This window comes from Talaromyces marneffei, chromosome 2, assembly GCF_009556855.1.
Source record: "Talaromyces marneffei chromosome 2, complete sequence".
NCBI lineage: Eukaryota > Fungi > Ascomycota > Eurotiomycetes > Eurotiales > Trichocomaceae > Talaromyces > Talaromyces marneffei.
In genome coordinates this window covers 3,450,538-3,477,595 of record NC_072349.1, presented here as the reverse complement: position 1 = coordinate 3,477,595, position 27,058 = coordinate 3,450,538, and the positions used below count along the sequence as shown (strand labels likewise).

General features: G+C 48.6%; 11 protein-coding genes, 1 non-coding gene and 1 pseudogene across 13 annotated transcripts; 6 read left to right on the top strand and 7 right to left on the bottom strand.

Moving 5' to 3' along the window:
* Nucleotides 1–159: 159 nt before the first annotated feature.
* On the bottom strand, nt 160–4,928 carry EYB26_003612 (uncharacterized protein; the record flags this gene model as incomplete). Its single annotated transcript, XM_054262909.1, has 5 exons — nt 160–3,437; nt 3,485–4,074; nt 4,124–4,325; nt 4,380–4,763; nt 4,820–4,928. 5 exons carry the CDS (start codon nt 4,926–4,928, stop codon nt 160–162), a joined length of 4,563 nt encoding a protein of 1,520 aa, XP_054118884.1.
* A 983-nt stretch (nt 4,929–5,911) lies between these two features.
* Nucleotides 5,912–7,085, top strand: EYB26_003611 (uncharacterized protein; the record flags this gene model as incomplete). Its single annotated transcript, XM_054262908.1, has 5 exons — nt 5,912–5,952; nt 6,019–6,534; nt 6,591–6,856; nt 6,907–6,959; nt 7,017–7,085. 5 exons carry the CDS (start codon nt 5,912–5,914, stop codon nt 7,083–7,085), a joined length of 945 nt encoding a protein of 314 aa, XP_054118883.1.
* A 136-nt stretch (nt 7,086–7,221) lies between these two features.
* EYB26_003610 (uncharacterized protein) lies at nt 7,222–8,243 on the top strand (the record flags this gene model as incomplete). Its single annotated transcript, XM_054262907.1, has 2 exons — nt 7,222–7,263; nt 7,329–8,243. The coding sequence occupies 2 exons, from the start codon at nt 7,222–7,224 to the stop codon at nt 8,241–8,243; spliced, it is 957 nt and encodes a 318-aa protein (XP_054118882.1).
* Nucleotides 8,244–8,319: 76 nt separating this feature from the next.
* EYB26_003609 (uncharacterized protein) lies at nt 8,320–10,546 on the bottom strand (the record flags this gene model as incomplete). Its single annotated transcript, XM_054262906.1, has 2 exons — nt 8,320–10,458; nt 10,511–10,546. The coding sequence occupies 2 exons, from the start codon at nt 10,544–10,546 to the stop codon at nt 8,320–8,322; spliced, it is 2,175 nt and encodes a 724-aa protein (XP_054118881.1).
* A 375-nt stretch (nt 10,547–10,921) lies between these two features.
* EYB26_003608 (uncharacterized protein) lies at nt 10,922–11,952 on the bottom strand (the record flags this gene model as incomplete). The annotated part of the gene is made up of 3 exons (XM_054262905.1): nt 10,922–11,037; nt 11,095–11,851; nt 11,917–11,952. The coding sequence occupies 3 exons, from the start codon at nt 11,950–11,952 to the stop codon at nt 10,922–10,924; spliced, it is 909 nt and encodes a 302-aa protein (XP_054118880.1).
* A 624-nt stretch (nt 11,953–12,576) lies between these two features.
* Nucleotides 12,577–12,647, bottom strand: EYB26_003607. The gene has a single exon. It is a non-coding gene; the product is annotated as a tRNA-Glu (tRNA).
* Nucleotides 12,648–12,717: 70 nt separating this feature from the next.
* On the bottom strand, nt 12,718–12,803 carry EYB26_003606 (annotated as a pseudogene). Its single transcript has one exon. The product of its transcript is annotated as a tRNA-OTHER (tRNA).
* Nucleotides 12,804–13,465: 662 nt separating this feature from the next.
* On the top strand, nt 13,466–15,009 carry EYB26_003605 (uncharacterized protein; the record flags this gene model as incomplete). The annotated part of the gene is made up of 3 exons (XM_054262904.1): nt 13,466–13,485; nt 13,554–14,550; nt 14,620–15,009. 3 exons carry the CDS (start codon nt 13,466–13,468, stop codon nt 15,007–15,009), a joined length of 1,407 nt encoding a protein of 468 aa, XP_054118879.1.
* Nucleotides 15,010–15,148: 139 nt separating this feature from the next.
* On the bottom strand, nt 15,149–16,922 carry EYB26_003604 (uncharacterized protein; the record flags this gene model as incomplete). Its single annotated transcript, XM_054262903.1, has 5 exons — nt 15,149–16,071; nt 16,136–16,462; nt 16,532–16,642; nt 16,709–16,789; nt 16,850–16,922. The coding sequence occupies 5 exons, from the start codon at nt 16,920–16,922 to the stop codon at nt 15,149–15,151; spliced, it is 1,515 nt and encodes a 504-aa protein (XP_054118878.1).
* A 491-nt stretch (nt 16,923–17,413) lies between these two features.
* EYB26_003603 (uncharacterized protein) lies at nt 17,414–19,846 on the top strand (the record flags this gene model as incomplete). The annotated part of the gene is made up of 1 exon (XM_054262902.1): nt 18,782–19,846. The coding sequence occupies one exon, from the start codon at nt 18,782–18,784 to the stop codon at nt 19,844–19,846; it is 1,065 nt and encodes a 354-aa protein (XP_054118877.1).
* A 786-nt stretch (nt 19,847–20,632) lies between these two features.
* On the top strand, nt 20,633–21,394 carry EYB26_003602 (uncharacterized protein; the record flags this gene model as incomplete). The annotated part of the gene is made up of 1 exon (XM_054262901.1): nt 20,633–21,394. One exon carries the CDS (start codon nt 20,633–20,635, stop codon nt 21,392–21,394), a length of 762 nt encoding a protein of 253 aa, XP_054118876.1.
* A 1,624-nt stretch (nt 21,395–23,018) lies between these two features.
* EYB26_003601 (uncharacterized protein) lies at nt 23,019–24,931 on the top strand (the record flags this gene model as incomplete). Its single annotated transcript, XM_054262900.1, has 3 exons — nt 23,019–23,380; nt 23,438–24,352; nt 24,418–24,931. 3 exons carry the CDS (start codon nt 23,019–23,021, stop codon nt 24,929–24,931), a joined length of 1,791 nt encoding a protein of 596 aa, XP_054118875.1.
* A 277-nt stretch (nt 24,932–25,208) lies between these two features.
* EYB26_003600 (uncharacterized protein) lies at nt 25,209–26,761 on the bottom strand (the record flags this gene model as incomplete). Its single annotated transcript, XM_054262899.1, has 6 exons — nt 25,209–25,247; nt 25,313–25,424; nt 25,489–25,553; nt 25,612–26,460; nt 26,507–26,602; nt 26,657–26,761. 6 exons carry the CDS (start codon nt 26,759–26,761, stop codon nt 25,209–25,211), a joined length of 1,266 nt encoding a protein of 421 aa, XP_054118874.1.
* Nucleotides 26,762–27,058: the final 297 nt, after the last annotated feature.

Here is a 27,058-nt window from a genome sequence, read left to right as displayed (position 1 = left end):
TAGACAGTTCTTAAAGTATATACATAGAACGCTCATCAGAGTTTGTTGTCAACTGAATCAAAACCGGTTTTGGTTACAAAGACGAGTAGTGTCCTGCTGCTCAAGAGGGGATGAAAAAAGATGGATAGATTGTCATAAGAGCCAGAGTATGTACATAGATCAAAAATCAAAATCAACTGAATCAAAAGTGCTTTCAGATACAAAAGCAGAACCATCATCCATACCAAACGCCACATCCGTGCTAGATGACATGTCAAATCCTACATCCGTGCCGGACATGTCAAATCCTACTGTATCCGTGCTGGTCATGTCAAACCCAACTGTACCCATGCCGGACATGTCAAATCCTACTGTATCCGTGCCGGACATGCCGAATCCAAGATCCACGTTGGACTGCATATTTATCGACTGATCAACATCGATATTTACATTGTAGTTGTTGACATCAACAACGTCCAGGTTGTTGCTCATGAGAGTAGTATCGTTGTTTCCAGACATGCTGTTCAGGCCGGCCAGTTGAGCATTCAACTGCTCCAATTGGAAATTTGCCTGCTCTTGATTGTTCAGCGCCGTCATCTCGGCATTGAGTTCGTGCTGTTGCATTTGATTCATTTGGTTCAGGAATTGCATTTCTGATTGTTGCTGCTGTTGCAGGATATTGTTCATGTGGTTATGCTGGCCCGTGTTCGACGTCAAATTATTGATAATAGAAAGTCCCTCTTGAAGAAGTGGGTGATTGTTTCCTTGTTGTTGTTGTCCTCCTTGAAGTTGACTCGTCAGGAGCTGCAACTGAAGTTGCTCAATGAGTTGTGAGTTGCCGCTATTTTGTTGATTTCCTATAGATTGGAGCTGCTGGGTGAGTTGTTGGCTCGCCTGTTGCTGCTGCAAGTTCATCATCTGTATACGTTGTTGTAATGCCTGGATTTGTTGACTTTGCATATTCATGTTAGCCTGCTGCTGCATTTGGGCTACATTGGACGACTCTGCAGTACCCTGGGCGGTTCCACCGGTTCCACTAGCCTGCACATTAATGTTAATCTGTGGTGCAACTTGACCAGGACTGGCTGTCGGGGCCGGTGTCGCCCCAGGTAATATTCCAGTTATCGGGTTCAGTGGCTGGGGTGACGGATACAAGTTGTTTCCTGGCAATGCAGTTATTGAGCTCTGAGGTTGAGGTGGCTTCCCTGTCATTGTAGTTATGGGGGTTTGCGGCGGGAGAGAAGGTGGCAGACTCTGTGAGTTGATCTGAGTATGAGGGACATTCTGTTGTTGCGGGTAAGTGACGTTATTAAGAGGAGAGGGACCTCCAGCTGTGCCTCCCTGGTTCAAAGGGTGGTTTTGATAATACTCGTCAGCCTGTCCTCCACCAGAAATTGGCGGCCTGATTGGCATGGGGCTGTTTTGGTTTGGCGGTGGTTGTTGAACGTTAGGACCGTACACCTGTGGCTGAGGACTTGGACTATGCGCGTAATGCGATTGACCAGGTGCTGGACTTGAGCTTGTGGGAGGATATGGCTGGTGGGTACCCGAGAAAGGATGAAGATTCGGGGAGGCGCCATGTGCATTCGGAGATCCTACAGAATGTGGAGTGAACTGTTGATAGCCACCTTGGCTCGGAGTGGGAGTAGCAGGTGATGAGAATGGATGGTTGTTGGCTGGAATTTGCGACTGTTGAGGACTTTGATGGCCTTGATGGTCTGCATGTGAATTGAATCCATGACTGTCGTGAGCCTGCTGGGCGTTGGGATCGGGATGGGCATAAGAATGAGCATGAGGATCGTGAGGATGACCATGAGTGTCTTGTGAATCATGTTGATGTCCTGGCGAGTGATGATTTTCGCTAGCGTGTGAGGAGTCATGCACTGTAGTGGGATGACTCTCCGAGGATGTTGCATGAGTAGACTGTGCAGTCTCACTTTCTGGCTCGTCCTCCACCGAAGGTTGGTGATAATTGCTGTGATGATCCGGGCTATGTGGATGTTGCTCGGAGTGAGTTGCAGGTGTGTTTGCTTGCTGTGTATGTTCACCCTCCGCATGATGCGAGGGATTGACATGATCTGATGCAGGGTGCGAAGCGTCATGCGAATTTGAATGGCCTGCAGAAGGTTGTTCACACGCTGGAATTGGTGCCATGCCCGCCTCGCTGGGGGGAATAGGGGCCATGCTGCTATCATTCACAGGTAAAGAGTTCAACTCGCACGCAGGAATAGGAGCCATTTCAGAATCGAAACTGTGTACGCTGGCGGCATTCGCTTCACTTGGCGGTATAGGAGCCATATGGTTGGGGTTCAACGCGTGCGTAGTCGCCCATTGCATCTCGCTGGCAGGAATCGGCGCCATTTCATTAGAGTCGAAGCTGTGTACACTAGACGCCACGTTTGCTTGACTTGAAGTAATAGCACTCGGGTTATAGCCTGGGACGCCAAGTGTGTTGCTAGGTTCATTCAGAGGCGTCGGAGCCATGCTGTTCAAATTAGAGTTGTATGGGCCTGGTGTGCTCACACCTGCTATAGCAGGAGGAATACCGTTTGTTCCACCCATAATCGGCGTCGGTTGATGAAGTACCCCAGGACCTGCCATTCCTTGATTCGACTGTGCACCTGGAGCCATTTGAGGGACTCCCGGCTGTGCCTGTCCCAACATATTCGCGGCTGCCATTGGCACAGCAGAGGCACTTGCTTGTATGGCCGCTTGATTCTGAGCCTGTTGTAGTTGCTGCTGCTGCTGCTGTAGTGCGACTTGATTCTGAGCCTGTTGCAGCTGCTGCTGTTGCTGTTGCAGTGCGACTTGATTTTGAAGTTGCAAAATCTTTTGCTTCATTTCCAACTGTTGCTTGAGAGCATTGAGTTTGTTAATCTCCAGCAGCTGTGCATTTGCAACTTGGGCTTGCTGATTCGGTTTCTGATTCGGACGGATGCGCGGTAACGTGAGACCAGTCTCCTGCCGTACATATTGTCGTAACGCCTGCCCACCAAGCGCGCCTGCGACTGCCGCTACCTTTTTGCCAACTTTCTTCATGGAGTCCTTGTCCATGTTCTCGACCATGTTTGAGGCCTTATTGTAGGCCGCCTTTGAAGCATTTGCCGATCCGTCGAACATAGCTTTGGATGCATTTTTCAATCCCGGCTGTAATGACTTGCGTTTGACCTCTTCGCCATAGATTGGTCCTTGAACACTTGGCTGTATTGAAGGCAGGGCACTTTGCATGGGAAGTCCTGTGGAACCCAAGCCAGAGAGTTGTGCCAACTGTTGATTCATTGCTAACTGAGAACCAGGTTGAGAAGTTGCCGGAAGTTGTGGTAAGTCGGCCGTTTGAGCCATAGACAAGACAGGAGAAATTGAAGAAATCGAGGAGCCTGATGTGATGGACGGATTCTTTCGCCTGATCGCGAACGACGGCTGGAGAGCTGCCTGCTGTTGTTTCAAGGCGACTGCAGCTGTAAAAATCAATACCAGAGAATACTAAATTGGATCTGGCTCTTACCTGCTTTGGCCTTTTGGGCCATCATAATCTTGGCCACAACCAAATTATTTGCCTGCTTAAGAGGATCAAAGAATGTCATCTCAACAGCTTCAGCACATGCGTGCCGAACGGGCATATTGGTCCGTTTTGTACATAGAAGACATATAATCCATTCCTCGCAATGATTGCACTGAATAAATGAGTCGCTATCGGGGGATATCGACGTGTCGCATTTGGCACAGTGTTTGACTGGTGCATTTGGTTTTGCCATGGCCTGTCCAAGCAGAGCAAAAGGAATAGTCCGCTCGAGGAAAACTGGAATCATAATATGAGGATGTGAGCGAGCACCACCGGATTCGGCACATGTCTCGCAGGTGATCATAGTACATGTCGGACACATGAATACTTTCGCATTGAATACAATTTTATGGTTACAGCAGCCGCAGAGAATATCGTGAGCTTCAGCGGACATAGTTGCCATATCTCTGACCGGTTTTCGAGCGCATGTCCGGTAACTCTGAAAGTATCTACGATCTCGTTCTGCTTCGCCCATGACTAGTTGAAATCGAGAATGAGGGTGGCGGGCCAGTTCGCGGCCGCTGAAAGGGACACTTGATATTATCAGTACGGTGCATCCAGCTAGGTTCCAGGCAGACTTACTTTGACTTGCAATCTAGACATTTGACGGTATTGTATTTGGGGTCCTTGGTTATATCGACGCGATAAAGAAACGAGGCAAACCTATGAGTTGGATCGTGCTCTCTGAGTCCTGGGGCCTGACAGTCCCCACAGAACCGAATTTGCGCATTGTAATCCACGATACATGTCACACATGTCCAAAAATTCTGTCCCTTTTTTATTCCTAGATACGAAGATGAGCATGTGTCATTTAGCTGAGCGGGGTCAGTCAGCCTACCGCCTAAACAACGCCCGCAATGCGACAGAGTGGCACCAGCATGGCAGCTATCACACTGCAAGCTATACATTCCAAGTCCTAAATCGTCCGGGGCTCTGGTCATGGTCAACTTGCCATGAGCATGGTTCGCCAACAGATCGCGGCTCGTGGCCACGCAGTTGACACAGATATTGAACTCGCAGTCATTACACGACAGACCGGAATGGGATGGATGTTTGCATTTTGTGCAATACGCTGGTGTTGGTCGGGTACCTCGCTGGGTTTTGCGGTCGAGGAGATACTTGAAATACGGCTGGTGGGTTGCGGGGTGTGTCCGGTGACAGTCGGCGCAGATATTGAGATCGCAGAACAGACAGCAGATGTGGTATGTATCGTACGGGAGTCCTAGCGACGTCTGATTAGTGACTGTAAGGCCAAACATATTGATGCTGACTGCCGACCTCTTCCGCAATGACAACACAAGCCGACATTCTGTCCGGCTGACGGAGCCGTCGTCGTAGTAGCCTGCATGTTCAGACTGGTGGTGGAGAAGTTTGGGGCGGACTGCATCTCTGGGAAAGGAGAAAAGACCGAAGGAACGGCACCATGACTGCTATATAACTCCATAGAGACTCATACTCATCACTTCAGCCTTGCTGTCGTGTGCACCTGTCGCGAAGGCAGAATCGACTTGACTAAGTAGACAAAACATAGTGAGATAGTTAGTCAAGCAGGAGCTAGCTCTGATGATATGGCAGGAAAGAGACTCCGACACTGCCTTCCTGTTTGGCACTAACAAACAACCTTAAATAGGCATGCGCTGTGATTGGCTGAGGGGAGGCTTAGTTCCCGCGGTCGGCCAATCAGAGACGTAACCAGCCGAGCCGGCTTTGATTCGGCGCATCTGATTGGCTGATGTGCTCGCCCGATATTGCTGGTTTAGGCCTTCAGCCTGACGCTGACCGCTGATAGCCTGAGCACGGCACGACTCGTGAGGATGAGAGAGAGAGAGCGGCTTTTCGTCGAGGTTGCCGAGGGGTCTTCAGAGTACAGAGGGTGTGCACTGCCTCGCGTGGCTTAGTGCATGCTTGTCCTGTCTGTCATGTCTGCTTCTAACTAAGTGTTCGTTGTTAAGAACTTAAGCCTCATGTTCCCGGCTAGAGAGCCCTATTCCCGAACAGGAATCGTGGTGCGGGATGAAAATAGACTAGAGATCGACCGGTCTAGATCGTAGCATCAACAAACACCACCATGCTTCCTCAGCCGCTAGCTACAGCTAATTCAGCATGGATTTATCACTCGACCAAATGCATCTCGGTATACGACCAGTTCATACACAGCAAATACCTTGATGTCCGGTATCTCAATTCCGGCGGAGAATGGGTCTAACCCAAAAACGCCCCGGTTACGTCAACTGTCCGTTGTATCGATCGCCGCAACTTTTAACCGTCTCACGCCGATCGAGCCAAGCTCTGTTGACAGCGCTGCTTGTGTGTGCGTGTATTTCTTGCCGGCCTATCTCCTATGAAGCATAATATCGGACTCGGCTCAGCATGGCCTTCACTTGTCGCAAGTGCCTCTTCGGAGGTGAAGCGTGCGTCCCACCTATTGCGTAGCACTGTACAGAGCTGTCTGTCTACTAACATCACATTACGTATAGCCCGTGGTCAAAGCAGGACTGGACATCCTGCGACGACCGCATCCGCGGCGGCTCCTCCACCTCCCAGATAAGCATCAAGCCCTCCACCGTCCACCACCCCAGCACTCCCGCCTATTCATCGTCTGCATTTTTCCACGGCCATCTCGACATCACCACCTTGGGCGGCGCCGGTTTCGCCTCCCAGCGCAACACCACCAACACCCTAGGCTGGCATCTCGAGAAATTCGACGGCCTCGAATTGATAATCGGCAAATCAGACGGGAAACGATATTCATTCATCCTCAAGGATGAGATGCTACCCAAGAGACCTGATGGCAGAGAGCAAAGCTCATTGAATTGGGAGTTTGAGTTTGTCGTTCCATCGCCAAAGGAAGGGGAGGAAGGGATGAGGGAGGGCACGGTGTTGAGGGTGAAATGGTGCGATTTTGTGCCTACATATCGCGGGAAACCGAAAGAAGGGCTGAGTCGGTGTATAGCGGCGAATAATATCAAGAGGGTGACTTTGATGATGCGAAGGTCCTCCCCACCCGCATGCAAAATCAGCTATGAAAGGTCTGCTAACGTGTTGACAGTTTCTTTGGTATGCAATCTGGCGACTTCGAAGTCGAAGTCAAAAGCATCGCCGCCTTCAAGGAAGGTGACCAAGTCGATGGCGCGGCTCCCGTCCGTCAAGACGGTGAAGACATGACCGAGAAATTGCGCGAGCAAGAACAACGAGAACAACCGCCACCCGCAGAGTCAATGGTATCAAAGACAACCAAAGAAGCAGACGAACCGAAAAGGCCGCACTTGCGTGGGCGGGCGAAAAATCCAATTTTGCGATTTTTGTCGTCTTGTTGTGGGTTTTGATAGAGACTCATTGCTGTGATTCTCTCGCGAAAATGTTAGATATTGCATTCATGAATATAATTGATAATAGAAATTGGATTCAACGGCGCAATGTGAGTCATTCATGTTATGTTCCGCAATATCTTGATGCCTTGATGCTTATGGGCAAGCTCGGGGAATGGGAAATTAGATCGGTGCGGGTATTGCGGTCTTCCGCAGCGGTGTGGGGTATATCGTAATATCCCATGATATCATGGATATATCTATATCCGCGAGGTATAAAGAAGTGCAAAGCCCGTCTAATATATTTCTCTTTCTTGATTAAGTATCCTTTCAAGCATTGTACATCGCATTCAGCAATCAATTGTCTACAAAATGGCTCAATTGGCATACATCGGTCTGGGGAACATGGGACGGGTACATCCATCCACAACCATTAACTTTATACACCAATGACTTACGTACTGAGCTGATGTATATAGGGAATGACAAAAAACCTCGTCGAAAAAGGCTCCCTCTCCTCCCCTATACTGCTCTACAACCGCACATTCTCCAAAGCCGAATCACACGCGCTCACCCTTGGCGGTTCCTCTCATGCCAAAGCCATACGCACAATCGCCGAAGCCGTCTCTCCATCAGATATTATTTTTACATGTGTCGGCGACGACGCCGCCGTTGAGGAAATCTTTAACACGGCGCTCAAAGACGGGGAAGACGTGAGTGGAAAATTGTTCGTGGACATGTCCACCATCCACCCGGACACATCTCGCAAACTATACACACAGATATCCGCTCGCGGCGCGCGGTTTGTCTCATGTCCCGTCTTCGGCGTCCCCGCCATGGCCGAAGCAGGACAACTAATCTGCGTCCTTGGCGGTGACAAGGCCGACATCCAACGCATCCTGCCATACACAATCGGCGTAATGGCGCTGGCCAATATCGATCTTTCCTTTGATTCTTCAACCACACCCGAAGCTGCACAGGATGTAGGGAAAGCGTCGACAATGAAATTGATCGGAAACAGCTTTATTCTCAGTTTCGTGGAACAGCTCGCCGAAGGGATGACGTTGGCTGAAAAATCGGGTGTGGGGATTGAACCGCTTGCGCAGTGGATGGAGCTCATGTTTCCGGGTCCATTGCCTAAGTATGTGGAACGAATGCGGACGGGTGATTATTACAAGCGTGAATATCCGTTGTTTCAGGTTGATCTGGCGAGGAAGGATTTGAGGCATGTGAGCAGTGTGGCGGCCCAAAGTGGGATGAAGATGAGGTCTTTGGAAGTGGTGGATGGATATTTGAAGGATGTGAAAGCGCATAGTGGTGAAAAGGGGGATATTGCAGGGATGTACGGGGCTGTGAGGAAGGAATCGGGACTAAAATTTGAGAATGATGAGTAAATAGACGGTATCTCGCCCCCCAAAAAGTGTCTTGTCTATGTTATTTGAGCATATATATATATATACACTGGTTAGATTAATCATCGACGGCCTTCTTATCAGCCCAACTAGGCTGAATACTTCTACAAACAGCCTCGTAATCCTTGAACCTCAACGGATCTTCCTCCGGAACTCCAGGCGTAGTCCAAAACATGGCCCAGTTACTCCCATCCAACTTCCACGTTCCCCTCGACCGCTCAAAGTACCACTTGTTCACCGGATTGTCCATTCGACTGCGCCAACATACGCCTTGAGGCAGACATGTGCGCACCATCGCATTAAACACAATATCCGCAACGCCGCCTGCGCCCTGGCTGCGTTTGAGGACGGCGAATTTATCGAGATAGGGCACTAGCCGAGGTAGATTTTCGGGGTTGTTACGCTCAGACTCGGGGATAGAGGGTGGTGTTTCCCAAGTGAGGATTGCGCCGCCTTCGTATTCGCCTGCGATAATCAACCCGGCTAGGCGGCCGTTGACGCGGTTGAGGTAGTCTTGTACGTCGAGTTTTCGGTTGAAGGAGTCTTCGATTAAATGCACTAAACGGGAAAGGTCGATGCGAGGATCGTCCAGGGTCAGGTGTCGGCTGTCGGGGCTGTTGGGTGACCAGGGAGTGATGCGTGGATCGGGGAGGATGGTTAATGGCATGCCGCGCTTGAGGAAGGTGGATTGCACGATAGAGGGTGTTGTCCGACCGAGTCGTTCAGATGGCAAAGAAGATGAATAGGCTGGTTTATCGGTCAAGAGGTTGTGGATGAGCAGGTTCTTTGAACTTCGTGTTCCAACTTGAGATACTGAAAGGATATCTTGCTGAGGACGCGCGGAGTTGGCCACATCTGTGGGTGTAGTGATGATTCCGGACGATGACGGTGGAAGTAAGGTGAGAGTCTGCTGAAGGAGACGCAGGTTTTCAACATGTTCCTTTATCGCGCTGTTCATCACCCCGCCATTCACTGGCAAAGGTTTGTGCTGTGGCCGAGTTGGCATTCGAGTAACCTCCGTTGCAACAAATTTTGAAATGGGGTTGCTTTTCATAGCTGCAGCACTCAGATCTGACTCAGTTCCCGGATCAACATACCCTTCGAGCGAAGCCATTGCTTCTTGAAGCTCAGTTTCAATACCCCTAAACTCCTGCTCCATATTCACAAAAACATGAGCCCGCTGTGGGCCCTTGAACGCTGGAATCCCACCTACAGGGTCGAGCACAATCAAACGATCTACCGATATCTCCTTTTGAAGCGCAGCAAAGTTCTCTGCTGTGACACGGGGATCCTCATCAGGATCATGCTTTCTCTCTAAACCGGCCAGTTCACGGGTTAGAGCAATCATAACATCGTTGCTCGCTACAGACGATGCTTTACAAGTCTGTTCCGAATATGCTACCGGCGTAACAACAACAATATGATTCTTGCGCAAAGGGCGCAATAAGACCTGCCGGGATATCACCTTTGGAACTTCTCCGTCCTTGTTTCTGACCAGCACCGAGTCAAGGCGACGGGCTTTGCCACCATCACAGGCATCGATTGCAGCCGAGAGTCGATCAGCTTGCTCGGCCGCTGCCTTTCTCCATGTCGTTGCATCTTTCACTGGTCCAGGATCAACGACGACACACGACGCCATACCCAGTCGCGTCAATTGTGATAATGTCAGAGCTACTCCGTGTATAGTTTCATCATCCAACGACTGTGCATCAGTCAATTTAACCAATGCGACATGCAACGCCTCGTCAAGGTTTATGGCGGTCTCTATTTCAGGCGTAGATCCCTGTCGAAAAACTGGAGTCTGCAACACCGATCTCGTAGGTCCATAAAATGACCCCAAATTCACACCTGGCTTCTCAATCTCTTTCGGAGGCTGTAGCTCGACTGCAGCCTCTTTCTTCGGCGTCATCGGAAGCTTTGTCTTCTTAACAGACGGAAATCTAGACAAATATGCCTTTGCCTCTCGTTTCGTAGTTGCAGAAGTCAATAGACTGAGGAAGAATTCCTTATCTGCCATTTTCTCGCGTGCCCGCTGGCGACCGGAGCTTCGGGAATGGCTCTTGGATAGAGGTTCGGTCCATGCTGAAGCTGACGCCGACACCGGCTTGCGATCTGCGTGTTGCGACTCTTGGTGATAGGATCGTGGGTGGGACCACCATCGCGCTGGAAGGTTTCGACATGTGGACCAGTCATGTTTCTACACGGCCTCGTTAGGTAAAGAATAAATATTCCTGAGAGCTGATACATACCCTGTGAAGCAGAACCCTGGAAGATTGGAGGCTCATGATTCATCATAGAAAAAAATCAAGTCAATTTTGTCAACGGAGTAGATTTGGAGCGGTCAGAAAGCTCAGTTGAGCGTCGGAATTCGAGATGGCGGTCTGGTCATATATAATTGAACAATAATAAGTGAACACCCAGAACAGAGGACAGAAACAACGCGAATGAGCTATTTATTCTATCCAATTCATTGTGAGTAAACAACACGAGACAATTATTTCTGGAGAAAGAAAAGAAAAGAGTAAATTATGACGCATCCTCGGCGAGTGGGGCCTTTTCACCGCCGCGCCATTTTGCTGATAAGATAAGATAAGGCTTTATCTCTCTATACAAAAATTGTAAAATCGGACGATATTCTTACTATAGTCTGTTCATATTCATTAAGCTGGCGGAAATATATGCCTCGACCCAATAATAACAGCATTTGGATATGACTGCTGCTCAGAAACAGACTTTTCAACAGTCAAAAGCAGACGAGTCGTACGTATTCTCAACTCTTCGACCAAGTCAGCTCATATCTAGCAACAACTACTTAAACAATGGATACGCATACCTTCGATCTCGACCTCATAACTAACTGGCTCCTCCTCCTCCTCATCCCGGTGCATCAACACAGGTAACATCGGTCGATTACACTTCTTCTCTTTCACTCGCAACTTCAGACCCACAGTCTTTTCATTATTCACCCATAGCACGTCATCTTCATCATCCGTTCGTTGCATATTCGTTGTAGCATCGTGTTGGTCCTTCTTTGCTTTCCGTTTCAGCCAATCCCTCCACACACGAATAATCCCATCTTCAACCGTCACAGCACTAATAAGTATCCTGCTATTGGGCATAATCTTGACCAAATTCACAATCGAGCATAATTGTGAAAAGTCCTCCAATCCGTCGAGGTTGACTTCTTTTTTGACTAGTGGCTGGCCTTCCGGTTCATTGTTGTCGTGGTCATCGTCAATTGTATCGTCATTCTGTATTGCAGTAGTATCAATTTCCGGCCGGAAACACGAGTAAACATTCGAGAGCCGCCCCAGGTACTCTGCACTTTTGCAGCCCTCATACAATGATCCCTTGCCCTCATATTTATCATTCAAACCGGGTGTGCCGATGTATGTGCAAAAGAAATGCGGATCTGTGAGTTTGGAGACGGGATGGAAGCATTCGAGTAAGAGGGTATAGTCTTTTAGGGATGAGATGAGGAGGAGACGGTAGTGGAGGATGCGAAGAACAACGTCGTGGAAGCGATGCGATACACTGGCCAGTGGGAGGAGGGCGCGGGTTGCGAGGGGATTTAGGATTTGGACGAGGATCTGATATTGGTATCGCAAAATTAGCCCGGATTTTCCTTGGGTTATTATGATGATTTGCCGTGTACCTCATTAGGAAGGGTGTATAGAGGTGTAAATGTCATACTGTCGATAGCAGCCATATGTGGGGTGGCGATATATATATATTGAAGGACGTATTTGCACACTCCACCAGGGAAGTAAGAAATGAATGCAATAGAATGGATAGAACAAGTGTCAATTATATACAGAAAAATAAATATTCAAGTCAATCAATGACTTATATGTGAAGAAGGTGTTGTAGTTGGAGTAGATGATAAAAGATGTTTTCGATAAGGGCGTACATCTGTCTTATCTAAGACGGTTCTCAATTGGCGTGCCAGCTCTTGTGCATACATCATACACTTGCTTTCCTCCTAGGGTCTCATAGCTGGATTTTGTCATCTAAGGTTCATTAATTACCTCTATGACTCCTCGAGCTCATGAACCACACTGGTGATCGTTAATTAGGGTATGTTGAATAAGATTTGTAAATCTTTACTGCTCAGAATCTTGTTTTATTATGTTTTTCATTCATGATTAACTTACTAACTAGAACCTTAGGGTGCCAAAATAAAGTTCTTTACTGACATGTAATCCAACTCAACTACATTCAGCTTCTAGCAGGACCGTACGTTAGTAACATGTCATGCAAGATTCTTCAACCTCTTCCCTCAGGAGCAAAAATATACGAAGGAGAAAAAAATGAGCTCCGACACGGGGAATCGAACCCCGAGCTGCCCTGTGAAAGAGGGCGATGTTACCGTTACACCATATCGGATTGTGCTAACCTTGCCTCAAGGATAGCTTCATATACAGAATAGGGTGCGTCAGGAGTAAAAAATTATAAGCTCCGACACGGGGAATCGAACCCCGAGCTGCCGTGATCGTGTCTTTCTAATGAGAGACGGCGATGTTACCGTTACACCATATCGGATTGTTAAAAAGGGGGTCCTACTTACGCCTCATATAGCACAAGCTAGACTTTGTGGAAATCGTGAATTCCTGCACATCATTTGTGATTGTTGGGTCAAGTTTCCGAGCAAGTCGATCAAAATAAGGTATACGTATAGTGCACTCCTCACGCCAAAGAGCGCGACACAGTCAGTCGATTATATCACATATTTCATTGTTCAGGTACTAGAGCAACAAAATCAGGTATATATCTAATTTGATGGGCCCATGACAAGTGATATCGTCAAGAGGCCACGGGCTGGATCGTGTGCAACCTGTCGGTAAGTTTCGTCCTAATCATCTTGAATCCACAAACTAACAGGTACACATCATACTAGCGCTCGAAAAAGACGCTGTATCCCATCTTTCAAATGGGACGGTTGTCAACTTTGTCAGTCTCTGTCTAGCCCGTGTAGTCTCAGGCAGGGGCCTGGTCGGCCGAGTGTGCGTCCGGCCGTTCCAGAAAATGCTGGACGACAGGGCAAAGAGCATGGCCTTGGTATTCCAGGCTCGCAGGAACTGTTTCTCGAGCTGGTTCCCCTGTACTTCCATTACATCCATAACATTGCACATACTGTCTTTCATGAGCCGAGCTTTATGCATCGCCTCAAGGAGGGCAGGGCGTCCATGATTCATATCTATGCGATGTGTGCGCTTGCTGCCCGGTGACTACCTTCAGACCCTATGTCTATGCCCCTCCCTCTGGTCAACATCGTTAATGACAAGTTGGCAGATACTCCACCAATCGAATATTTAGCAATGTCTCTCCATGTGCCCGAGGAAAGCTCTATGCGACAGAAGCGATTCGTCGTTGCCATGAGCGCATGGTCTCTCCGAGCTTGGAAACTGTTCAAGGATTTCTTTTGATCGGTTACTACTTTAGCGGGGAGGGGAGTATCCAGGGAAAGCATACTTATGTTGGTTTGGCCCGTCTACATGCTGATCTCTTGTCTCCTGAGGATACCCCAACTGTAGTGCTTCGAGAAGAACTCCGTCGGACATGGCTTTCAATTCATATTGCGAGCCACTGGTCGGCATCAGACATGGAAACTGAGCCCACTAATCCCTTTCATGGCCCAGTGCCGCTTCCAAAAATTGACGACGCCGATTTCCATACACTCGGCTCCGACCTCCTAACCGAAACCCTGGCTTCGCCTATCACCCGGTGTGACATGTGGGCCCAAATGGCGCGAACATTGAATATTTTCACAAAGATCAATGTCTTATTGCGACATCTGAGTAAGAATGAGATTTCTTTCGATAAGTATTGCACGGAAGCTGCCGTACTGGAACACAGCCTTGATCAGTGGGCGAAAGACCTGCCTCCCGGCCTTGTCTATACTTACGACAACTTGATGCTCTTGGCCGAGAGACAAATGGGACAGACATTTTTGTCTATGCATATTGGCTATTTTCAGTTTCGCCAAATGCTTCTCTTCCCATTCTTGGACACACGTCTCGCGCAGTGGAACGTTCGAGATAGAGCGGCAAAGTGCAAAGAAAGCGCCGCTCTTGTTTCTGATATTTTACAGTATTCCAAAACTACGCCCCGCTGCGAGATGGATTACTTCGTTTACGGGCATATTGCGGTTGTCAGTTCTAGTGTTCATCTCCGTACTCTGCTTACCAGCGACGATCAACCCGAACTAGGTTTGGCGCGACAACGGCTGGTTTTGAATTTCCAGTATCTCATGAGCCTCAAATCTTACTGGCCTGTGGTTGAGCATCATGTATGTGTCTCTATGTCAAACCACATCATTAGGGACCGGCTTTACACTACTAACATTAGAAATCCACAGATCACTCATCTACGAACCTTCCAGAACTCTTGTAGGGATTCACTGTCAGACCCATTTGTACTTGATAATTGGATGGCCCGTTTCCTCACTGAGCATTCCTCAGCCCTTTCAGAGAGGAGAATCGCCGATGTCCAGCTCCCATCCTCTGACGTGGCTACACCGTCCTTAAATCCTAAAATGTCCATGGACGAAATTATGTCTACGGATAGCTCTAATCGCCAAGATTTAGGCACTGCTAGCTATGTAACTGCTGGGGGCGTCGGGGCAAGGATGGAGTACAATGACTTGGCTCGACTTCTAGAAGATCAAGAGATGAGCAGCGAGGCAATTGTTAATAACGCGCTTAACTGGCTTTTGGATGATGATTACGGCGTGGATCAAGTGCCTTGATTATGATTATACGACTACAATAAGAAAATAGCTACATTCATTTTCCAACGGGTGCCTTTCAATTGTGATAAACAAGACTCGACATCTGGATCGATGGAGGCGAAGAGATCATCTGATTGAGTTCATATTCGACTACAGTCTAGACAATCTTCTCTAAATGAGATGGCTCGGGCTTCTTTGACTCCAACTCGGCTTGCTCCCTAGAAGGCACGGCTTCCTCGGCATTGATTTTGTGAGAAGGCTCCGATGCGAGAGCGTCTCCAAACAACTCCGCAATCTCCTCCAAAGACTTACCACCTGTTTCAGGAAGCAAGAAGAAATACACAAACGCCGCCACAAAGTTGCTTGCAATGAAGAGCGAGTAATATCGCCAGCCGACATTTTGCAAGGCGGTTGGTGTGATTTGAGACAGGATAATCGCCGCCACTGCCTTGGAGAACACAGCTAGACCCATGCCCGTCGAGCGCAGGAAGAAGGGAAATAGTTCAGAAGGCACCACCCAGATAGTGGCGTTGAAGAAGACAGCATATCCGCAAGAATATAGGAAGATCATGGCAATTGCGGCGCGGGAACCACTGATGTTGCCACTGCTCGCGCTCCCGTATGAGGCAGATAGCGCCATGCAAATGGCGATCATGATCGAGAGGAAGACAGATCCGACCCACAGTGTGCGAGTTCGCGGCCATTTATCCGCAGCGATGAATAGGTAGATTTCCTGGCCCAAGACACCCATGAGTCCGTAAATACCACTGATCAGGAGCGATGTTTTGCCAGTAAACCCGACAGCTGCATAAAAGCTACCTTGATAGTTCTGGATGACAGACGAGCCGCTGAATTGGCCCATGACGAGGATGAAACAGGCCATCAGGGTGCGGTGGAGGTATCGGCGAGAGAGCAGGTTGGTGACGGCAAGCCTGAAGCTGGCGACCTGAGTGGCTTCGACATGGATTTGCGCTCGAATGTGGGCTAGTTCCTGTCCAACTACATCATCATTATCATGGCTGTTTCCGTGTATGGCAGTTAGAACAACGCGGGCTTCCTCGTATCGTTCCTGCTGAATCACTTTGGTATTGCTTAGCATTACGTACGAAAATATGAATGCCACCGGGGTAAAGTAAGTACTTACGCCATCTCGGACTATATGGGACAAAACAACATCCGATTGCCAATGCCAGAGGCCCTGGGATTTGCATGGCAAGGGGTATTCTCCATTGGGCATCTCCCTTCGCATATGCACCTCCGTAACCGATCCAGTTCGCTGCAAAGAACCCAATCGCAATCATAAATCCCTGCAAGCCCACGATCATGCCGCGTTGTTTGGGAGGAGAGACCTCGGCGATGTAGATCGGCACGATGGTGAGGATGATACCACAACCCATTCCCGCAAATAAGCGGCCTGCAATCATCATTCCAGGATTAACAGCTGCGCACTGTAGGGTGGCGCCGAGTATAGCTGGAAACAAGTTAATTCACCTTCTTTTACCTTTCAATCAGGGAGATGGATTGGGATTAGAAGTCATACCAATCACAGCACTGGCGCAGATTGTCCGCCGTCTGCTAAATCTGTTGGCCGAGTATCCTGCGGCGAACGTGCCCACCGCCTGACCAACATTATACAGAGAGACGATAGCACCTTTCCAGCGTCAGAGGTGGAGTTAGGCATTAAAAAAAAAAGGAAAAGCTTGATCATGGCACCGACCTGTCAAAGGGGCATTCACCCCGGTTGGGCCAAGCATGCAATGCTTGAATGTATCATGGTTAAGAGTGGTTGCGATGATTCCTACAACGCTTTCGTCAGCTGCAAAGCCTCGTTTTGCGTTGAGAGAAAGGTTAGTCGAACCTGAATCCACACCGTACACGAAGCCCCCAAGGGCCACAACGAGGGCAATCAAGATGACATAGAAATTGGCCATTTCGTGGAATAAGAAGAAAATCGATCTTTAACTGATGCTTCTTGCATATCTTAAATGGGTTGGTTCCTCATTCCCTCACCCTGTATTTATAGCCCAGATGCAGCAGCCTGCGATCCGGTCATCAAAACCCCGAGCAGCATCACAACCGAAAGTTAGACTCCAAAATCTGAAGGCAATGCGAGGTTAATCACCCCATGGGGATACTCGTTAGTCTTCAGTGCTCGAATTTTACTCACGTATCGAATAGACTTTTTTTTGGATGAGGCGGCGACTGACGAATCAACGCTCGAAAACGCCGCAAGGTCATTTTCCGCTTCGATCCAGATGCGGGGGGATACCAAGCCCTAGCGCATATCCAGCTATCCACTTGCTTCGGGGTTTCGTGCGAATAATCCACGAGTGAAGAAACATAAATATGACCGAGCTGACGGGAAGTTGTTGGCCGGAGGAAAGAGAGAACCAAAAGGTTTGTCTCATGGTATTCCGCGACCATGGTCAGCCAACTATCTATTGAAATCCCCACGGTCGAGCAACATTCAACTGGGTTTGGCATTGGAACTGCTACTCCGCGTCTATCATGGCGATTCCTCACCACTACCGACAGTACTCTTCAAGACTGGGAACAAACAGCATACGAAGTGAACCTTGTTCGTTCCGAATCGCAGAATGAAACCTACCATGTGAGGAGCAAAGAATCGAGGTTCGTGCCTTGGCCGAGTGCTCCTCTACGATCAAGGGAAAGCGCACGGGTCCGAGTTAGGGCATATGGTGGCAGTGCCGGTGATGTGCACGCTGAAAACACCTCTTGGTCTCCCTGGAGGACAATTGAGTGCGGATTACTCGACCGCAGTGACTGGATAGCACGTCCTATCGGAAGCCCTAGCGAATCACAGCCTGATTGCCCCTTGCGACCGGTTCGATTTCGAAAGCCATTCACGCTTCCTACCGCGAGCACCGTTGAAACAGCCCGCCTTTACATTACAAGTTTTGGGGTATATCGCGCCTTTATCAATGGTCATCTGGTGGGAGATCAGTGCCTCGCCCCAGGATGGACAAGCTACCGCCATCGCTTGAACTACCAAGTGTTCGATGTTACACCTCTCCTGAATGATGAAGGGCCTAATGTCATTGCTGTAGAGGTTGCAGAAGGTTGGTACACCACACGCCTCGGTTTTCGTGGCGGGCGAAGACAGATTTACGGAGATCGACTGGCTGCGTTGGCCCAACTTGAGATCCAACTCGGACCAGAAGACCGATTCTCTGTGTGCACTGACAGCACATGGACCTGTACTCCTAGCGCTATTGTACGGAGTGAGCTCTACGACGGTGAAGTTTACGACACTCGTGAAGAGAATACAACCTGGAACTGCCGCGGTCTTGAGCCATCTGTTGAGGGCTTAGGTTGGGTTGCCGTCAGGGAATTGGACTTTCCAATAGCGACACTGGTGGCACCTGACGCTCCACCTGTCCGCATCACTGAGGAAATCAATCTCATTTCAGTACAAAAGACGCCGTCTGGAAAAACAGTCGTCGACTTCGGTCAGAACCTTGTGGGTCGGCTTCGTGTGCGCTCCTTGACCCAGCCCGTTGGTTCTCGGTTGTCCTTCATACATGCAGAGGTGCTAGAGCATGGTGAGCTTGGGACTCGACCACTACGACATGCCAAGTGTACAGACGAAATCATCCTGAATGGTGCCGAGATTTTGGACTGGTCGCCTCAGTATACATTTCATGGGTTTCGATACGTCCAGGTGAATGGCTGGGATGAAGAACAGGATGGATCACTGCTCGTCAACCTCAGGGCACTTGTGATGCATACCGATATGGCTCGTAGCGGATGGTTTTCTTGCTCGCACCCGATGGTCAATCAACTCCATGCTAACGCCTGGTGGAGTATGCGCGGGAATTTTCTGTCGATCCCGACTGACTGTCCTCAGAGAGACGAGCGGCTGGGCTGGACTGGAGACATTCAGATTTTCTGCCCATCGGCAAACTTTCTCTACAATACCGCTGGAATACTGGGTGACTGGTTACAGGACGTCGCAGCCGAGCAGCTGAAGGAGAATGGTGGCTGCGTGCCCCCGTTTGTGGTCCCGAATGTCATCAGTGAGAAGCTGTGGCCGCATACGCCGCAAGCTGTGTGGGATGATGTGGTGATCCTGACGCCTTGGGCCCTTTACCTCTCCTATGGTGACCGAGAGATACTCCGTCGACAACATGAGAGCATGCTTGCCTGGATCGACAGGGGGATACGGCGCGGTTCTGACGGGCTTTGGGACCCTGATCTTTGGCAACTGGGAGACTGGCTAGACCCAGCAGCGCCGCCTGTGGAGCCAGGAGATGCACGCACCAGCGGCACACTCGTTGCAGATGCCTACTTAGTGCACATAACATATGTGATGTCCAAGATCAGTAAGGCCCTGGATCAAGATCAAAATGCTGCACGATTCGAGGCGGACCATGACCGACTTAAAGCTAAGTTCCAGGCTAAGTATATCGCGCCTTCCGGGTTGCTCGTTGGTGATACTCAAACTGCTCTAAGCCTTGCGATTATGTATGACCTCCACTCAACACCCGAGCAGGCCACGGCTGCAGCGTCACGTCTCGTCCAACTCGTGCGGCAAGCGAAGTTCCGCGTCGCCACTGGGTTCGCTGGCACTCCGATCATTGCGCATGCTCTCACCAAAAGCGGATACCCCCAGATCGCCTACCGGATGTTGCAGGAGAAGAATCGCCCGTCGTGGATGTATCCCATCACCATGGGTGCAACGACTGTATGGGAGCGTTGGGATAGTATGCTCCCAGATGGGTCCATTAATCCTGGCGAAATGACCAGCTTCAACCACTATGCCTTGGGATCCATCATCAACTGGCTACACTCCACCGTGGCTGGTGTGAGCCCTCTGTCTGCAGGCTGGAAGTAGATCAAAGTTGCACCAATCCCTGGGGGCACGATTGACTCGGCTGAAGCTATGTATGATACTCCCTACGGACGATTAGAATGCCGGTGGTCGATCGAGAACGAAGCAGATACCTTCAATATGGAACTGTCGATCCCTCCAAATACCCGAGCGCTGGTTATATTGCCTAATATAGAGAGGTTGCCGAAACATGTGGCCTCTGACGAAGATGAAGGAAACTGGGTGGGTTCTGGGCATCACAAGTTTTCTGTTCCTTTTAGGTGGAGGGACTATTCTAGTGAGTGGCCTCCAAAGCCACTGATTCCAATTATGCGACGATCTGAGCCGGACAGTATTGCGTAATTATATCTTGATGCACAGACTCGAGATACATAATAGACATTATTATACAAGATTGCTGTGTCACATATTATATCCCCCTGAGATAGTCTTCGGAATGTGAACTGTGATGTAGGAGGTTTTCAACCTACAAACATACTGCATTCAGCGAGTATCCGTAGAGAAATGAAATAGGCCGGGTTGTCTGAGAGAGTATTGTAAACAGATCTCAGTAAATATCAGTATGTGATCGTCGTAGATTGTTCTCTGTGTACTGAGGTTGGCTCAGAATTGCGCAGGGGTTAGGGTTGCCGTTGTAACGTGATCGGGCCGGACCCACTTTGAGCTGTGTTTGTTGACACTTGCAAGAATTGAGCTCAGTTCAGCTCATCTCTTCTCCATTTGTTTTCATGAACTTATACCTATATGAATTGAAGAATAAAATTTCACAGCAAAATAGCTGATACTACTATGCAGAAGCTACCCCCGCCAACACTACATCATCTGAGTTCATCTTCGTCCCTGCGGGTGCTCTGGGCTCTTGAAGAGCTATTCCTTTCAAGCGGATTAGAATACAACCTGAAAAACTACAAACGTGTAAAGGGACGAGCACCGGAAGACCTTAAGACGGTATTCCCACTAGGAAAGTCACCCGTTCTTGAAATTCCAGGGGTCAATCTATTCCGCCCTTTGCCATTCCTACACGACGACAGCAGCAACAATAATGAAATAAAAACAATCATGACAGAATCTCGTCTGATTCTACAACTACTCTCGGACAAATACTCCAATGGCGAATGGGTTCCCGAAACAGCCGAGGACAAGGAACGCGATTCCTATTTCCTAGAATTTGCCAATTCATCCTTAACTGGAGTCGTAAATAGTATCTTATACTTTGAAATCATCCCGACCATGTCACCCTGGTTAGTCCGTCCATTGATGTCCGCAATCTTCAACCCCATTGCAAAGATCCTCAAACAGGGTCTGGATCCTCATTTTGATCTCATGGAACGTGCTCTATCGGATGAGAAGCCGTGGTTTTCAGGCTCCAAGATTGGGCTGGCGGATTTTACGTTGACGTTTCCGATGGATACGGCGGTTCAGAGACAGTTTTTGGACGAGAAGAAGTATCCGAAACTGGCGGGTTGGGTGAAGAGGGTCCATGATAGGCCGGCTTATCAGAATGCGTTGAAGAAGGGGGGTTCTTATGATTTGATCAGATATGATAACTAGGCAGTTGTTGTTCTTGTGTTGTCTAGGTTTGCTTCTATTTTTGCTACGAGCTATATACCTTCTGTTTCTATGCGATTCTCAAGGAGTCTGGTTGAAATTATGCCCCTTGCCAAATCCAGTATCAGGATTGAAGCCAATCAACTCAAGGACTTCTATTATAGCCGGGAGCAATTAACCAAAATAAGGTGGAGTTTGTCACAAATTCGATAGATCTAGACCGGTACAGTGTCTAATCCTTCGAAGGCTCCCAAAATTATCGACAAGTTAAAACAGACCATGCATCCGAGCGTATACAAGATCCAAAGCCACGTTTCTGACACCGACTTGCCAAGAATCGAAAACCCACAAGATCGTACACAAATCGGTAAAGAGACATGCCAAGTTGATGTGTTTAATTATTTTTTGGGATGCAAATGTCAAAATGATGTGGTGGCGCTAAACTCGCCGTCGTTTTAGATTAAAACCCCTAAAATTTAAGGGTTGAGATGATTAGTGGCTGGCATTGATGTGTGTTTCATCGTTTGAATTTGCTTACAATTGGCTGATTTTAGCCTGTCATTTTCCCAGTTCTAGGCCTGTGGAAGCGCCAACGAGTCATTAGTTGGTGCCGGCGGACCCCTGAAATCCTTTTGAAATGTTGTTTCTGTTTCATGAACCATGACCTGTTAGGTCAGGAACAAACACGTCAGATGCAGGGACAAGAAAACCAGTGCTAAACCCGATAGATCCTGGGTTGGGTTTAGAAAAGGGAAAATGCTGGCTGCCTATCATCTCTACATCGTACTCAGTACCTGCTACCTAGTACCTACTGAGGAAACGGTTTCATTTGAATATGGTCTGGTCTACATACGAGGTAAGCGCTAGGCATGTACCGGAGCTTCGCTTATCACTGATTTGCAGATTTTGACACATCTCAAAAGAAATTTCACCCTCCCTAGTATGCAGAATAAATGGAAATACGCCGATTACTCGCTAATGCTGGGGACGTGACGCGCATGTTTGTTTCGATTGCTATTCATATCACAAGTGACAACCCTGACTTTTAAACTCGTAGCATAGTTAATCATCATGTGGCTGCTTACAGGTATGATCCTATCCGTCAACTACTATAGCTAATCTTGATAAATTGTTTCATATTCAAGCCTCAGCGCCTAGAAATGCTAAAAATGACCATACGTTATCTACTACGATGACACTGTGTAATCCCCGTTGGATCCGTCAGCCTTTCCATATGAGGAAATACATCTCACAACGAACTCCCCATTTTCCATGTTACTGCTCCGTGGCGAGGCCCCATATGTCGGACCTCGTACGTTCCGAAAGTAACATGGGTCTTTAATTTACGGACCGATGAGGCTCAGAAGGTCATATAAAACGATTCCTCGTTTCCGAGATCTTGTTCATATAATTTCTTGATACTGGAATAGAACTGTCAGAGGCAATTCACCATCTTTCCTTCCTTTTTCATTCTTTCCTGCTAAAATAAGAGTCTGTGACTCTGTACATTCATTTTTATTCGTGATCAGGAGACGATAGATTCGCTCACCTATCTATACACATTCCTTAAACAAACAAAATAAATCTACTTTCGTTTTTCAAAGACTCCTAGGCAGTCACAGTCAAAATGAAATCAACATCAATCCTCCTTACCGGCTTCCTAGCCACCCTCTGGACTGCAGCTCCAACATCGGCCTTCTTCCGCATGCCCTGTCCGGGTCGTCTTGTCGATGAACGAGCTGACCCCATCGTCAGCCCCGGCGCGATGTCCGGACATGTGCACTCCATCGCTGGTGGAAGCGGATTCGGCTTCAACATGACTTACCAGGATGCCCGTGCCTCTTCATGCTCTTCCTGCCCAATCAAGGCTGATTTGTCGAACTATTGGGTTCCGCATTTGTATTATCGTGCCCAGAATGGGACGTACGTTCAGGTTCCCATTTCGGGAGATGGAAGGGGAAATCTTGGTGGTATTACGGTCTACTACCTGTGAGTACAGTCCTACCTACCCTGGTGTTTGAATGAATAGATAGCTGATTGGGATAGCCAACGACCCGGTGCAAACAAGGACCCCCTCAAAGCCTTCCCTGAAGGATTCCGTATGCTCGCCGGAGACCCCTTCAGACGCAACTTCACCGGTGACTTTGCCGCTCAAGGCGTCAGCTACGCCTGCTTGGACTACAACGGACCAGCAAGACCCGAAACCAACGGATTCCCTAACTACAACTGTGCCGACGGTCTACGTGCCCAGGTCTTCTTTCCATCCTGCTGGGATGGAAAGAACCTAGACTCTCCAGACCACAAATCTCACATGTCGTACCCTATTTCCGGCGCTTACAATGATGGTGTTTGCCCGGATACGCATCCCGTGCATTTGGTTTCGATCTTCTATGAGGTTATTTTCCAGACCAATTTGTTCGCGGACCAGTGGTGGGATAACAAGCAGCCTTTTGTCTGGTCCATGGGTGATCCTACTGGATATGGGTTCCATGGTGACTTTGTCAACGGCTGGGACGTCAACACCCTCCAATACGCTGTCGACCACTGCCTCGACAACAGCGGAAACATAGCCGACTGTCACGCCGCAGACGGCTCCCAATTATTCGATCTCTTCACCGACGAAGAGTCCAAATTCTGTACTCTCCCGGCTTTTATCGATGAGACCATCGGTCCCGTTGTCAATGCCCTCCCGGGCTGTAACCCCGTCACTTACGGCCCCGAAGAAGCTACTCCATCGAAATGTGATAATAGTGCTGTTATCACCGATGCGGTGCTGAAAAATTATTACACCGATGTTACGCATAGTCTTGGATGGGAGTATGTCGGATGCGCGTTTGATGATGTTTCGTCCAGGACACTGGATGGTTCGAATGAGAGCCAGGGTGATATGACGGTTGAGCAGTGTATTAGCTTCTGCTCGAAGGCGGGCTATTCGTATGCTGGATTGGAGTATTCGACTCAGTAAGCCCTCCCCCCCTTTTTTTTTGCATCTCGTTTAATCATACGGTTCTAACATTAATTTTTAGATGTTACTGTGGAAACTCAATCGCCCCGGCCAAGGCACCCATCGCCGGTGTCGTGGGTGGTTGTCTCTTCCCCTGCGGTGGAAACTCGACGCAAATGTGTGGAGGATCTAATGCGCTATCGGTCTACCGCAACTGTGCTGGTGGCTCTTCTTGCAGCAATGCCAATATCGGTGCGATTGAGGGTGCTGCTTCGGTAGCTGGTTCTGGTGCGGTTGGAAAAATCGCTTCAGCACCAGCATCGGCTTCAGTTGCAACAACATCAATCGCAGCTGGTGCTACATCCCTGGTGGGAGCTACATCGTCGACTGCGCCTGCAGTTGCTGATGTGGTAACTTCAAAGACTACCTTCGTCGGCGCTACTTCTGTCCCTGCTGCTACTGATATTGCTGTGGTTACGGGTGGGGAGGAGGTTGTTCAGGTCACTTCTACTATTACAAAGACTGGCCATATGAAGACCGTCACGGTGACAGTGCCTGGTCCTACGGTTATTGTCACCGTCACTGCCACAGTTTGATCCTCAAAGACTCCTCGTAAACTGATTGAGGTAGCCATGATTATCTATGTTCTATTCTTTCTCAACTCTTAGTCACACAGACTACTTGTTGAAGCCTATTCTTAACATTCTTGAAGATATTAAATTCACCTTTTTACATTTTGAGTCCAATTCGTTCCGTAGTTCCATAGGACAGTAGAGCACACAGACGCTATGTGCAATTCATGGATGCAAATGTCATGTTCATTTATACTCTTATGTATATTTACATATGTACTAGTTATCACTCAACCCAAGATTAATGCTCCGAGACAAACACACCCGCCATAGCCATACCCTATATCAAATGTTAGATTACGTACTTTTATCATCAAAAGACCTGCAAAGGGGTTGAGTGCTTACCGTTCCTACACACATCGACGTTACTGCAATTCGCTTATTTGATCTTCGCAATTCAGCTAGAGCAGTGACGACTTGTCGTGCACCCGTGGCGCCGAGTGGATGACCGAAAGCACTTTTTCATTATTAGTCGAGGGTCCATTATAATATTCGAGGGGGGAAGGATAGATATGGCTTACATTGCTCCACCACGGGGATTGACTTTGCTTAGAGGTAGATTTAGGTTCTGTACGCAGTATACTCCCTATTATCACTTGTGAGTATATATAATCCTGCAAAAGGAATAGGGAAAGGAATCATACCATAGAAGCAAACGCCTCATTGATCTCAAAAACATCAACATCCTCCACGTTCAATCCCGTTTTCGAAAGAATCTTTGGAATAGCCACAGTTGGTCCAATACCCATAATCCGTGGCTCGAGACCAGCCACTGTAGCGGCCACAAATTTACCGATAATGGGTTGACCGAGCTGCTCGGCGTGAGACCGCTTCATCAAAATCAATGCTGCAGCACCGTCTGTGATTTGCGAGGCATTTCCGCCGGTTGTATTGCTGGGCTCCCATTGAGGGAAGGCAGCGCGGATCTTACGGAGACTCTCGGCTGTTGTTCCATACCGAATACCGTCGTCGCTGTCAACGATGACTTCTTTGACTTCGCCGGTCTTGGGATCCTTGACCGTTGTCTTGATAGGGATGATCTCGTCTTTGAACCAGCCCGCCTTCTGCGCCTTTTCAGCCTTTTGGAAACTCAATGCTGCGAATTCGTCCATTTGTGCGCGACTAAGGCCGAATTGTCCAGCTACATTTTCCGAGGTCTGGCCCATCGGTTGCAGGTTCTGGGATGCAAGTGAGTGGCTCAGGATCCTATCGGAGAATGGTGGTGCGCCTCCATCGGGGTTTGTGCTCATGGACTCTGCGCCAATGGCGATACCGACTTCGATTGCGCCGGCGATGATCTGGTTTGCGATTTGTTGGATTGCCAAAAGCCCTGAGGAGCAGAAGCGGCTGGCGATTGATGCTGCGGTTGTTTCGGGGAAGCCGGCTGCGAGGACGGCTGAGCGTGCGAGGTATGTCGCGGAGGGGTTGAGGACGTTGCCAACGCAGACATCTTCGACAAGGTTGGGGTCAAGATTGGATTTTTCGCGGACGGTCTGTTTATAAGCATGTGAAATTAAGCTACAGGAATGGCTGGCTTACCGTCAATAGAGAAATCAAGAGATCGTCCAAAGGAGTATCTTTTAAGCCACCTTTTTTGGCTTTGGTGAGTGGTGTGCGGACTGCGAGTGTAATAACCTGTACGTGTCAGTCATTTAAAAAAAACCACATTTCACTAAACGATATACATACAATATCATCTGCATTCTTTGCAAGCACCCGTTTCCTGGAGAGAGACTCGCCTCCGCCGGTGATCTGGCCGGCGATAGCGGAAAGACGTTGTGCAGCCGACGACATGTTGTATATATGTATGCCTATATGTATGTATGTGTAGGTTACTGAGAAATACGAGAGGATAGATTTCTCAGTCAGGGTGCTGTGTTCTTTGTATAAGCAGCTTCGGGTATTGCTTCAACTCCAGATGAGTAAACAGTATTTGATAAGACTAGCTTATCCGACTAGCTTGATAGATACTCCAATTAATGACCTTGGGCCTCGGTTCAATCAAACAATTCACCTGCCAGTCTATTAAACGCAAAAAGTCATGTAGGCCGGTAGTTGTATGGAGTCTATGGACTGAGAAAGATACAAAGA